General features: G+C 55.5%; 2 protein-coding genes across 3 annotated transcripts; one reads left to right on the top strand and one right to left on the bottom strand.

Moving 5' to 3' along the window:
• Nucleotides 1-3,627: 3,627 nt before the first annotated feature.
• LOC127464446 (erythroblast NAD(P)(+)--arginine ADP-ribosyltransferase-like) lies at nt 3,628-5,370 on the top strand. 2 transcript variants are annotated; one of them, XM_051774777.1, is made up of 2 exons: nt 3,628-4,399; nt 4,763-5,370. In XM_051774777.1, exons 1-2 carry the CDS (start codon nt 3,649-3,651, stop codon nt 4,846-4,848), a joined length of 837 nt encoding a protein of 278 aa, XP_051630737.1. In that variant the 5' UTR covers nt 3,628-3,648; the 3' UTR covers nt 4,849-5,370. The 2 variants fall into 2 exon arrangements, with proteins under 2 accessions (XP_051630737.1, XP_051630736.1); XM_051774776.1 differs by having other exon boundaries at nt 3,628-4,612.
• A 1,879-nt stretch (nt 5,371-7,249) lies between these two features.
• On the bottom strand, nt 7,250-9,396 carry CCDC166 (coiled-coil domain containing 166). The gene is made up of 2 exons (XM_051774715.1): nt 9,103-9,396; nt 7,250-8,273 (listed from the first exon to the last, which is right to left on the bottom strand). Exon 2 carries the CDS (start codon nt 8,249-8,251, stop codon nt 7,313-7,315), a length of 939 nt encoding a protein of 312 aa, XP_051630675.1. The 5' UTR covers nt 8,252-8,273; nt 9,103-9,396; the 3' UTR covers nt 7,250-7,312.
• Nucleotides 9,397-12,053: the final 2,657 nt, after the last annotated feature.

Genomic DNA, 12,053 nt, shown 5'->3' with positions numbered 1-12,053 from the left:
CAGTTCTATGTACACTGCACACACACCTGCACACACACCTGCACACACACCTGTACACACACCTGCACACACCTGTACATTCCTTGTACAAACTCTTCAGCTCTCTGTGCACATGAGTGTGAATTCAGTGCCCCAGCAAACGTCTCAGGGATGCTGCTCTCAGGTTCTTCAGCCATAAGAAAGTCAGGTCAGGTTGATTTTGGGTTTAGATCAATTGATTTTAGATTTTCTTTTGCTTTTTCTGTGTGTGCTTTGACCATCCAGTGAGTAGCAGAGTGACCTTTGCCAAGGAACCTGATCATGCTTTTGCTTTTGTTTTAAACCTGCTTTTGATGATGCATCTGCCAGTGGTTCTGTAAGTGACCCAAAAATCCTCATTCATCACAAAATGTTAAGTTGTGACACATGAACCATTAAACCACTTGTGGCAATACCAGCAGTTCATGGCTGGGAATCCATGACCACGTGCTGGTAAATTGAAATATTTTTGTAAATTGTCTCTTTTACCACTGTTGGAGGATTAAAAATTTCACTGATAAGGAGATCCCTGAGGTATTATAAAGCTGAAATGATTCAGTGACATTCCCATGAGTTGTAGGTACAGCTGATGATGGACCTCAGTAGGGGGAGGAGCTCCATGGGGGAGCAAGCAATAGCAGGAGGGAAATGCTTCAAATTTGCCTCATTTACTTCAGATTTTAAAATTCCTGCAGTTTTTTTTTGTGAAGCCCAAGAAGGATTCCCTACTTGTGCTGCTGGGCTTCGGTTCTTCATTGCAATCAGAGTAATGGAAGCTGTGGCCGAAGGAGTTACAGAACCATCTCATCTGTGGTGTTTAAATATTTTAAATTACTGGGATTTAAATATTATAAATTACTGGAAGTTTTTGTCAGCTGTCTGGGCCTGGTTTGAACTGGAAAATATTTGTCAGGGGCATCGTTTCAGTGAAGGAATTTCAAACAAAACACAATTCTGGGGTTTTTCGTCACAGCGCATGAAATGGTCCAATCTGATGCTGAAATAGGGGATCTGAGACAAAAGAAGGGAATAATGGCTAATCCCAGATTTCTTTTCCTGCGACCAGAAATCAATCCATTCTAGCAGCTTGGGTAGGACTCTGTCATTTTTGGGAAGTGCCCGTAAGCCTCGGATTTTATTTCTGTCACACAAAGTCTTCTGAAGAAAAGAATTCCAGTCCCAAGGTTGGCTTCCTCTTTTAGTCGGTTTTTGGGAGAGCAATGGAAAAGCAAGATTCCTTTGCTTTAGCAGGAATACCCAGCACAGTGGAGTGCAAACAAGGCTGTATAGGGAGAACTCTGGGGGTTTCAGTAAAGCTCTGGATCCTGTCTCTCCCGGGATCCTTCTGGACGAACTGCCCAGCCCAGAACTGGCTAAACACATCGTGGGGAGGGTGAGCAATTGGCTCACGGGTTGGACAAAGGGTGACAGGGAATAGGGGGACATCAGGCTGGCACTGGTCAGTAATGGGGTTCCAGGGCTCCATCTTAGGCCCAGAGCTCTTCAACACCTTCACACATGAGAGTTCACTGTCCCCCCCAGTGCCTGGAGCAGCCGTTGCCACTTCTGGCCCCAGGAACAGGCAGGAACCCCCCAGTAAAGACCCTCTGCTCCCAGCTGGGTGTGGTGGGCTGAAATAACTCAACAAAAACAGAAGTGAAACTGAGAGGTTGCACAACCGAAAGATTTATTCTTTGCTTCCATTTATCAGGAGATGTCCACCCACTTCTCAGAAAGTGGGGCTCCAGCACACGGAGCCGTTGCTCCAGAAAGCAAAGACTGTAAATAACGAACATGACCCCATTCCTCCTCGTTTTCTGAGCTTCTCTGAGTGCAGGTCCTACAGCCTGGGATGTCCCTGGGGTCCCTGGGGGTCAGCTGTCCTGGCTGTGTCCCCTCCCAAGCCCTTGCCCAGCCCTGGCCCTCCTGATGGGGTTGGGGACACAGCACTGGTGCAGTGCCAGCCCTGCTCAGCAGCACCAAAGCACAGGTGTGTGCTGGAGAAAAGGAGGACTGGGGGGGACCTTCTCGCTCTCTGCAACTCCCTGACAGAAGGGTGGAGCATGGGGGGGTCAGGAGTGCACAGATGGAGCTGCTAAGCCACTCTCCAGGATATTTGAAAAGTCCTGGTGGTCAGGGGAAGTCCTGGGTGACTGGAGAAAGGGGAGCACAGGACCCATCTTTAAAAAGGGGAGGAAGGACGGCCACGGGAACTCCTGCCCTGTCAGCCTCAGCTCCGGGCCCGGGAAGGTCACGGAACAAATCCTTCCAGAGGCTCTGCTGAGGAACAGGGAGGTGACTGGGGACACCCAGCATGCTTCACCAAGGGCAAGTCCTGCATGACCAACCCAGTGACCTTCTTGGCTGGGGTGACTCCCATCAGGGGGTGGGGAAGGGCCCCGGGTGCCATCGATCAGCACTTGTGTAAAACCTTTGCCACGGTGCCCACAACAGCCTTCCCTCCAAACTGCAGTGATGGATTCCACAGGGACAGGGACTGTTGGGTGGCTCAGGAATTGGTTGGATGATCCCACCCAGAGGGCTCCGAGTCCCGATGGACATCAGTGGCCAGTGGTGCCCCTCAGGGGTCCGTACTGGGACCAGTGTGATTTAATGTCCTCACTGATGACACAGGCAAAGGGGTCGAGGGCACTCCCAGCAGCTCTGCAGGTGCCCCCGAGCTGAGGGTGCAGGTGACACACCTGAAGGACGGGGCCACCCAGAGGCACCCGGACAAGCCCGGGAAGTGGCCCCCGGGATCTCCTGAGGTTTAACGAGGCCAAGTGCTGGTGCTGCACAAGGGTCGGGGCAACGCCCGGGATCCATCCAGGCTGGGGGTGAACAGATGGAGCAGCCCTGGGAGAAGGACCTGGGGGTGCTGCTGGGCAGGAGGCCGGACATGCCCCATCCCAGACCCCCCCGTGTACTGGGCTGATCCCCCAGCGTGGGCAGCAGGGGAGGGGAGGATTCTGCCCCTCTGCTCTGCCCTGCCGGACATTGCCTGTGGATGGGAAGTAGAAAATAAAATCAGGGGGTTTGTTTTGCTTGTGCAACTTTCGTTTTTACTTTTTCTTCTGCCGAGTTAGCCCAACCTACCAGACACAGACAGGAGCAAGAGGGGATTCGCTGGGGGGTTCCTGCCCATCCCTGGACTCAGAGGGGGCAGCGGCTGCTCCAGGGCCTGTGGGGGGACAGTAAAATTACCTGGGAGCAGGAAGGAGGGTCTGGACCCAGGCCCAACCATCCCGGCTATAAAAAGCCGGAGCAGCCCCGTGTCCCCTGTGCAGGAGCTCAGTGGGGGCCGGGAGCAGCACCCAGACCCCACAGCCAGCGCAGGGCACAGGTAACACTTGGGGCCGGGGTCCCGGGGTGACGCCGTGGGGCTGCGGGGGCCGGGGCCGGGGTGCTGGGCACGGGGGGCGACGGCCCGTGGGACCAGGGTGGGGGTCGGGGCAGTGCTGGGCCGTGGCCGGGGGGCTCCTGGCCGGGGGTGCGGCCGGGGGTGTCCCCCTCTGCCCGGGCTGACCCCGCTCCCCCTCCCCACCTCCCCAGTCCCTCCCAGAGGAAGCGGCCACGGCCCCGCCTGCGTCCTCACAGTGTCTGGGGGTCCCTGCGGAGTGTCTGCCCACCATGGAGCTCCTGGTGTTGGTGTTGGTGCTGCTGGCCACCACCCTGGCCGCTGGCATCAAGGAGCTGGCACTGGACATGGCCCCCAATGCCTTCGATGACCAGTACCAGGACTGCAGCGACGAAATGGTGGAGGAGCTGCTGGCGCTCAACCGCTCCGAGCTTGGCCCCAACAGCAATTACTCCAAGGCCTGGGATGATGCCACCATCAAATGGCACAGCCACCCATCCCTGGGGTCTCTGCGTTGGAAGGAAGAGGCCATTGCCCTCCTGGCATACACGTTGGAGACAGATTTGTACAGGGAGTTCAACAGGGCTGTGCCCCTGGCCGGGCACTCCCGCCAGGAATATCTGGACAAATTTCCCTTCAAGGTGGTGCATTTCCTGCTGACCGAGGCCCTGGAGGACCTGCGGGATGCCCAGACCCACCCCCGCTGCCTCCACGTGTTCCGGGGGGTCCGAGGGGTCCGGTTCACTGCCCAGCCCGGCGACGTCGTCCGCTTTGGCCAGTTCACCTCTGCCTCCCTCAACAAAGAAGTTGCCAAGAGTTTCGGCACCGACACCTTCTTCGAGCTGGACACCTGCCACGGCGCCGCCATCCGGGACTTCTCCTTCATGCCCTGGGAGGAGGAAGTCCTCATCCCACCCTTCGAGACCTTTACTGTCACCAGTGTCACCCGCCAAGGGGCCAAAACCCACATCCAGCTCCGCCCCCACGGCGTGTACAGCAAATACAACTGCGCGTGGCTCCGAGGTGACATCCCTGGGCTGGGGACACCTGAGCTTGGGTGTGGGGACAGGGCGGGGGTGGCACCAGGGCACTGGCTCTGCTGGAACAGGGAGGTCTGTAGTGAGGCAGCAGATGGGGGTGGCAGAGCTTTGTGTGCGGCATTGGACGGCTCCAGCTGCTCTCCTGGCATTGGGATGGGACAGGAAGGGATGGGATGGGATAACACAACATGGCATGGTGTGACACAGTGTAGGACAGCTGGATCTGGCCTGGCACAGGCTGGTTGGACACCCCACAACTCCACTGACCTCCCCTCGGATTCTGCCCACCCTGGGTCCCCCTTTCCCCTGCCCAGCTCCCTCTGACTTTGTTCTCCTGCCCCCGCAGGCAGCAGCATCCACAGGGAACCCCCAAGCCTCACTGGGCTCCTCCTGGCAATGCTGGCCCTGGCAGTGGCCACCGGCACCCCCTGAGCCACGAGGACACCGCTGTCACCTCTGCCACCGTGCCCGGCCAGGACGAGGGCTCAGGAACGGAGCCACCGGTGTCCCCAGGACGGCAGGACGGGCTGGGGGGCACGGGGACCCCCCGCTGCAGGGGGACACTGGACAAGCCCAGGGGAGCCCCCCCTGAGCCATGGCTGGGGGGTTGGGGTGCAGCTGAGTGGGGGCACAGGGGGGATTGGCTTCTCTTGGGGGCTTTTTTTCTCCCTTCCAATATTTTAACTTTTCTTTCCAATTATTAAAGTGGTTTTAGCTCAACCCATGAGTTTCCTTCTTCCTTTAACCCACCTCATCCTGCTCCAGTGACTTTTGTCAAGAGCCTGGAGTGCCAGGACAAGGGGGAATGGCTTCTCATGGACAAGGTTATGGGATGAGATATTGGGAATAAATTCTTCCCTGTGAAGGTTGTGAGGCCCTGGCACAGGTTGCCCAGAGAAGCTGTGGCTGCCCCTGGATCCCTGGAAGTGTTCCAGGCCAGGTTGGATGGAGCTTGGAGCAACCTGGGATAGTGGAAGGTGTCCCTGCCCATGGCAGGGAGTGGAACAAGATGAGTTTTTAAGTCCCTCTAACCCAAACCATCCTGGGATTTCACAATTCCATGATACTATGGAATAAGAAATCCTTTTCAGCTTTTTTCCATACTTTGGCTGCTTCTTCCATTCTTTTTCCTAACATCTCTTAGCTTTTTTTCACAGTTTTTTCCTCATGTTACAACAAACTTCATCTTGATTCCTGTAGATTTTTGCCACCATCTGTATTAAAGTGGAAATCACTTCTTTTTTTTTCAATGTCAATCCATCTTTCTGCACATCCCATTCCCAAGGTATTCAATAAACACTAAAATAATCAGCGAAGAGGCTGCTCAGGATGGGCCTCCACATCTCAGCTCTGCAGCTGAGCAGTGACAAACTCCAGCCTCTCTTCAGTGGAGGGATCCGAAATTCCAGCCCTGGTCAGACCAGGGCCTACCCACTGGCCCAGAGGCCCCACTGGGGAGGGGAAGCAGCTCCAGGGGAGGTGGGAGAAGCGCCAGACCCCAGAGCCTGGTGCCAGTGGGGCAGGATTGGCTCCAGACTTTTGAGTTGGATCATTTTGAGGGAAAAGGAGCTCAGGGACTCCTGCTCCTCTGCTGAGACCTCCCCTGCCTTCACCAGCATTGCTTCCCTGAAAAACCAGGCTGGAGGTCTCGTCCCCAATGGATACAATGCTTGAGTGAGCTCAGTCAGGTGTTCTGTGATTGCAGGAAACTGAACTCACCTGAAACTGGTTCCAGTCCATTCCTGTAGCTGTCACTCCTGTTCCCCCATCCTTCCTGCCCCAGCCTGGAAACACTTTCTCCCAAGTCCTTTTGAGATAATTAGTCACCCACTGAAAGCCTGCATCTGGACACCCCATCAGAGCTGCATTCCACTGGCATTTCCTTTGGCCCAGGGTCTGGAATGCTGTTCCTGATCTAGTCCCTGCTGCTGAAAGTGCACAAGCTCAGATTCTGTGAGTCCTGTGGATTCCCGGTGCATTCCTGCTTGGCAGATGAGCGGGAATCCAAATCCCTAGTGAAGCAGCAGCCTGAAGCAAAGCAGCTGCACAAGGAGGTTCCTCAGTGTCTCACTGGGTGCTTGGACCGACTCTCCACATCAGCTTCATTCCGGGTCAGCAGTTCGACTCGGTGGGAATAAGGGAAAATCCTGATTTGCCAGCGTTTGCCAGCGTGTGCTGCCTCGTGTGGAGACCTTTGTTTCCGTGGCTGTTGGGAGAGGGCTGGGATTGCCAACACAGGTGTGGGGGTGCCCTGTCCTTCCAAAACTCCCTCCACTGGGAGAAGACTCCACAGCACCAGAGCTGGTTTGTGTTGGTGCTCCGGAGAGCCCTTCACCTGCAGCCAAACCCGGGGGGCTGAAATCACCTCAAATTACAGCCAAGGATGTTGGTTTAGGGTTTTTTTGTACGAGTTGATTACCAGCCTTTTCCCTGGCAATCCACACCTGGATCTCATCCAGAGCCTGGAGCAGAGCTCCAGCTCTATCCCACCTGTTCCCAATGACACCAGAGTTCCCGGGGATGGTCCCTGGTCCCTCCCTCCTGCAGAGCCCCAGAGCCACTGCTGTGGACACACATCTCTCTCACACAAACCTTTTGCACTGAGGGTGCCCTAATTTCATGGAATCCTGGAATGGTTTGGGTTGGAGGGACCTTAAAGCCCGTCCAGTCTCACCCCCCTGCAGGGGCAGGGACACCTTCCACTATCCCGGGTTGCTCCCAGCCCCATCCAAGCTGACCTTGAACACTTCTGGGGATGGGGCCACCACCACCTCCCTGGGAGGGAAGGAGAACATGGATAAGGATATATTCCATGAATATATTTTATGGATCCTTGTGATCAGGGCTCAAACCCTTCCATGCTTCCACTGCCGAAAGGCTTTGGTCGCTGCCGTGTTTATTTTCTGCAGCTCGGGCGGTTCGGGGTCCGTGGCCACCCCAGCCCAGGAGGGCACAGCGGGCTGTCCCGGCGGCGCCGGGGGCTCCGCGCTGGTGCCACCAGTGCCACCCGCTGGGCACACTGGTTCTCCCGGAGCAGCTGCTCCTGCTGATCCCGCAGCCGCATTTGGGCGTCCCTGAGGAGCTGGGAGTGTTGGATGAGGCCGAGCAGCTCCCGGCGCAGGCGCCTGTTCTCTGCCTTCACCTGCTCCACGTGCTGGATGAGAGCCCGCAGCGCCACCTCCTCCGCTCTCCAGGTGAGCCGCTGCATCCTGCGCTGCAGCTCCCGCTCGCAGTCGGCCTTTTCCTGCAGGAACCTGCTCTTGACGTTGCGGGTTTCCTCGGCACACCGGATCCTGGTCCCCAGCAATTCCTGCTCCAGCTCCTTCACCCTCTGCTCCGACTGGGCCAACACCTCCTTGTACGGCTCCAGCTCCTCCAGCTCCGTGTCCAGGAGAGAGGCCTCGGCCTCCGTGTCCCTCAGGGAGCTCGTCAGCTCCTGCTCCTTCCCGGCGTACTGCGGGATCAGCCGCTCCCTGTGCGCCTGGCTTTGGGCCAGATCCCGGCAATTCCGCTCGTTCAGGGTGACGAGCAGATCCCGGCGCTCCCGGCCCAGCTTTGCTCCGCACGACAGGAAAGTCTGGCTCTGCTCCCGAGTCCCCTGGGCCGCCTCTTCCAGGGATCTGCTTTCCCGCAGGAGCTGCTCTGTCCTGCCCAGGTAGGTGTCCAGGTGTTCTGTGAGGATCCCACATTCCTCCTGCAGGAACAGTTTCCTCTCCTGGAGGAGGTTTTCCACATCACTTATTTCTGGGGATGTCTCTCCATCCTTGCTCCTCATTCCTTCCTTGGTTTTCCCAGCAGCCATGGGGTCTTCTTTCCCCTTAGGTTTGGATGCCATATCCCAGTCAGTCTCTGGAAAACTGGAACAGAAGGAAAACAGACCAGTTCTGAGGGAGCATTTTCCCCCCGGCCCTCGGGTTCCCAACTGGTTCTTCCGGCAGCTCAAATGTTTGACCCAGAACTGTCCATACCTGGGGCAGAAGCGCAGGTGCCACACCTGGATTTGTATTTCCCACCTGAAGTTGCCTCAGGAGAAACCCAAAAATGCACATTTTTAAAGATTTCTCTTTTTTGCTGTATAATGTTGGGATATTCCTACAATTTGGAGGAGAGAGACCAGTTCCATCCCATTCCTTCCTCACAGATTCTGGTGTTTGGAGAGGCAACTGCGTCTCAAACCAGTATCTCCCATCCCACAACAGTATCTCTCACTGCAAAACAGTATCTCCCAATCCAAAACAGTATCTCCTGTCTCAATTTCAGGAGATTCTGGAGGTTTTTATATTTTTAAGCATTAATCTGATGAGATTCAGGTTTTCAAACATTTTTTAAGAATTAACTTCAGGATTTTCTGAATTTCTGAATTATTTATTCCAGCACAGAAAGCTGGAATTCAGCATTTAGAGCCGGAGTCTGACAAGTCTGATGGTTTTCACGAATATTTACAATTAAAAATTCCCATTTCCTAATACAACTCACGTCAGTTTTTAAGGGAAAATTGCAAAATTCCAGGAGATGGGTAAAAAACCAGAATAAATCCACTAAAATCCCAGCTCAGGCTGCACTGACGCTGGAATTTTGGGAGAATGATGAGTTTTAAGGCTGTGTGAGGGTCAGAGAATTCCCAAGTCCCTGCAGGAAAAGGAAGAAGTTGTGATTGTACAACATTTGGGATTTTAAGGCACTTACCTCCCTTCCTCTGAGGTTTTCCAGCTGCTTCCCTGGCTTCCAGTTGGCTGCTGGCCAGACTGGCAGTGTTAGGAGCTGCGTCCATGGAGACGGGCCCGTGAGGTCACAGCGGCAGTTCCACAGTGGATCCCGTTCCCTGGGAAACTGCCCTGGGATCCCAACCCCAGGGAAGCCCTGGCACCCAGGCAGCTGCTCCCGGGAGCTGGGACACCCACACCCCAAAGCCCCAGGACAGGGACACCTGGGGAAGGTGACATGTCAGGGCAGAGGGGGGCTCAGCCAGGGTGCAGGGGGGGCTGGGAGTGGCCACAGGGACTTTGGACAAGGGCCTGGAGTGCCAGGACAGGGGGGAATGGCTTCCTGTGGACAGAGGGCTGGGTTAGATGGGATACTGGGAACAAATCCTTCCCTGTGAGGGTGGTGAGGAACTGGCACAGGTTGCCCAGAAAACCTGTGGCTGCCCCATCCCTGCAAGTGTCCAAGGCCAGGTTGGACGGGGCTTGGAGCAACCTGGGCTAGTGGAAGGTGTCCATGCCCATGGCAGGGGGGTGGAACAAGATAAGCTTCCAGTCCAAATGATTCCATGATTTCCTTTCTGGTCCTCTTAATAAAGAGTTCACACACCTTCAGTCTCTCCAGGCTTCCTTCTCACCGTGCCTGAACCCCGCCTTTTCCATCTATTTCTGGGAGAACCAGCCATAAAATCAGCTCCATGGGAGGGGATCAAAGGTCCATCAGCCCTGGAAACTCGTCTCCCATAGGGACTAAGAGCAGGAGGTGTGGAAAACACACAGGAACAGGGACAGCACTTCTGATTCTTCACCACTTCTCAGAGCCAATTTCAGCTCCGTGGGGCTCCGGAATCTCCAGCCCCAGATGGGTTTTGATGCCTGTCAAGAGCCTCAAAGCATTTTGCTGTCACCAACTCACCCAGAGTTTCCCTAAATCCCTATCAAATTGGAGTATCTGCAGCAGCCAGAGGCAAGGAGTTCTCCAGCTCAGCCTGAGAGTCCATCATGGCCTCCTTCTCCTTTGGATCTGCTGCTTGTCCTTTGGCTTTGGTAAGAAAATCAACACCTCTTGACCCTTGTCATGGAATCATGGAATCAAGGAATGTTTTGGGTGAGAAGTGTCCTTGAAGCCCACCCAGTGCCACCCCCTGCTATGGGCAGGGACACTCCCGCTGGAGCGCGTTGTGTGGGAACAGGCGCTGTGGGAAGAGCCTCCAGTCCTCCCGGACCCACCAAGGGATCCCCCAGAACCGGCTGCCCCAGGAGAGCAGCGATGGAAGGACCAAGGGCTCTTCGCCCATCACTGGGAGCAGGAATGGGGAGTGGGGGGGGCTGAGTCCCATCCTACCCCTGGGGACTGAGCCCCCGTCCGTGTCCCCAGAGCCCTCCTGCTGACCCTGCCCGGCACCCCTAATGCCAACAGCCACCGTTTCTGCTGCTCCCTCAGCTGGGACCACCTGGGACAGCACTGGCACCAGACCACACACCAGCACCAGAGCCCCTCACCGTGCACTAAGCCTGCTCCAGCACGCCCACCCTTGTCTGCCACGATGGCTGTGGTGGCATCACCAGTCCCACCATCACCGCTGCAGCTTCTGCTCAGTGACCCCCTGTGACGGGGCTCTGGTTGGTGCTCGTGGTGCTGGGGTGGAGGAGGTCACCCTGGTCATGACCATGGTCCTTTTCCTTTTGGCTCCAGCCAGGGACACTGGTCAGAGGCAGAAGCAGGAGCTGGCAATTGGCACCAGAGTCACTGTGGGGTGGGGGGTTCCTTGTCCTGTTCTGTGTCACCCCCCATCCTGCAGCACAACAGGTCGGAGCTCAGTGGGGGTCTTGACAAGGCCAGCTGTGACCCTCATACCAGGGATGCTGGGGATGTTGGGGGGTTCAGGGACCAGGGAGCAGAGGGACTGGGGTGCCAGGGGGGAATGGACCTCTCCCTGCCCATCTGTGGGGCTGCTCACTGCTGATGATGGGAAGGGGAAGTGGCAGCTCAGAGTCAACCCACCCCAGAGGGGACCCACCGGCCGTGTCACCCCGTGGCACACCTTGGCACACTGCGTCTCACTGTGGCACACCTTGGCACACCATGTCAAACCGTGCCAGCAGAACCAAGGCCCCCCAGGTGGAGGCACGTGGCTGGTGAGGGGGTGGTGTGGACCCCATGCTGGGTCTGTGCAAGGTGAGGTGGGGGGAGATCAATCCCATGGGTGTCACCCCCATGCTGGAGGTGCTGTGGCTGCTCCTGCCCCACTCACTCACTCGACCCTGACATCGTGGTTTAAGAAGTGACAGTATTTGCTGTGGAATGTACCACAGGAACGACCTTTAGCTGAACTAAGTGATTTAAAGGGACTAACCCAGTTACTCTATAACCAGGCAAGCAAAGTAAAGAAACAATGAGAAGGGAACTTAGGCAGCCAGCTAAGCAACTGTTAGGATCCGATTATTAAAAGATGCTTCTGCCTGAATTAATGTGAAAATGAGGCCATATGCCAAAGTCAATAGTATGGATTTTATTTAACTGTAAATATGAGGTAGAGAGAGGGAGGTAGAAATATACAGTCAAGTCTTGGATATTCACAGGGTGTGTCAGATGTTCCCAAAACTTGAGATGGCATAGGTGTAAGCAATTGGTTTTTTTCCCACAGCTTGCACAGTGGAATTTTGTCTGGTGTGCTAATTTCCAACCTTCATTTAGGTCTGGAATTAATGCTTTCTTTTCTCACAGTTTTCCACAGTGGGAATTTTTGTTCAAGTGGCTTACCCAGATCTGCCTTACCACGCCAGGTTCCTGTTGTTGCCATCTGCTCTTGTCACAAGTTCCTGTCCTGGTGGCTTATCTTCTGGGAATTTCCTTCTCTGACAGTGTTTTGAGAAAATTAACTGCATTCTTTAAGTCCTGGCAGCAACATCCAGTTACTGTATAACCAGGTGCAT

Source organism: Manacus candei, unplaced genomic scaffold (genome assembly GCF_025592945.1).
Source record: "Manacus candei isolate 608988 ecotype Guabito, Panama unplaced genomic scaffold, ASM2559294v1 h1tg000223l, whole genome shotgun sequence".
Classification (NCBI taxonomy): Eukaryota; Metazoa; Chordata; class Aves; order Passeriformes; family Pipridae; genus Manacus; species Manacus candei.
This window is presented reverse-complemented; position numbering and strand designations above follow the sequence as displayed.

Excerpts from the sequence above, each read along its gene's own strand:
- CCDC166 (XM_051774715.1), bottom strand. The coding sequence starts at position 8,251 with ATGGCATCCAAACCTAAGGGGAAAGAAGACCCCATGGCTGCTGGGAAA.
- LOC127464446 (XM_051774776.1), top strand. The coding sequence starts at position 3,649 with ATGGAGCTCCTGGTGTTGGTGTTGGTGCTGCTGGCCACCACCCTGGCC. Across the intron at positions 4,613-4,762 it reads GGATAACACAACATGGCATG|GCAGCAGCATCCACAGGGAA; the intron begins GTGTGACACAGT and ends CTGCCCCCGCAG.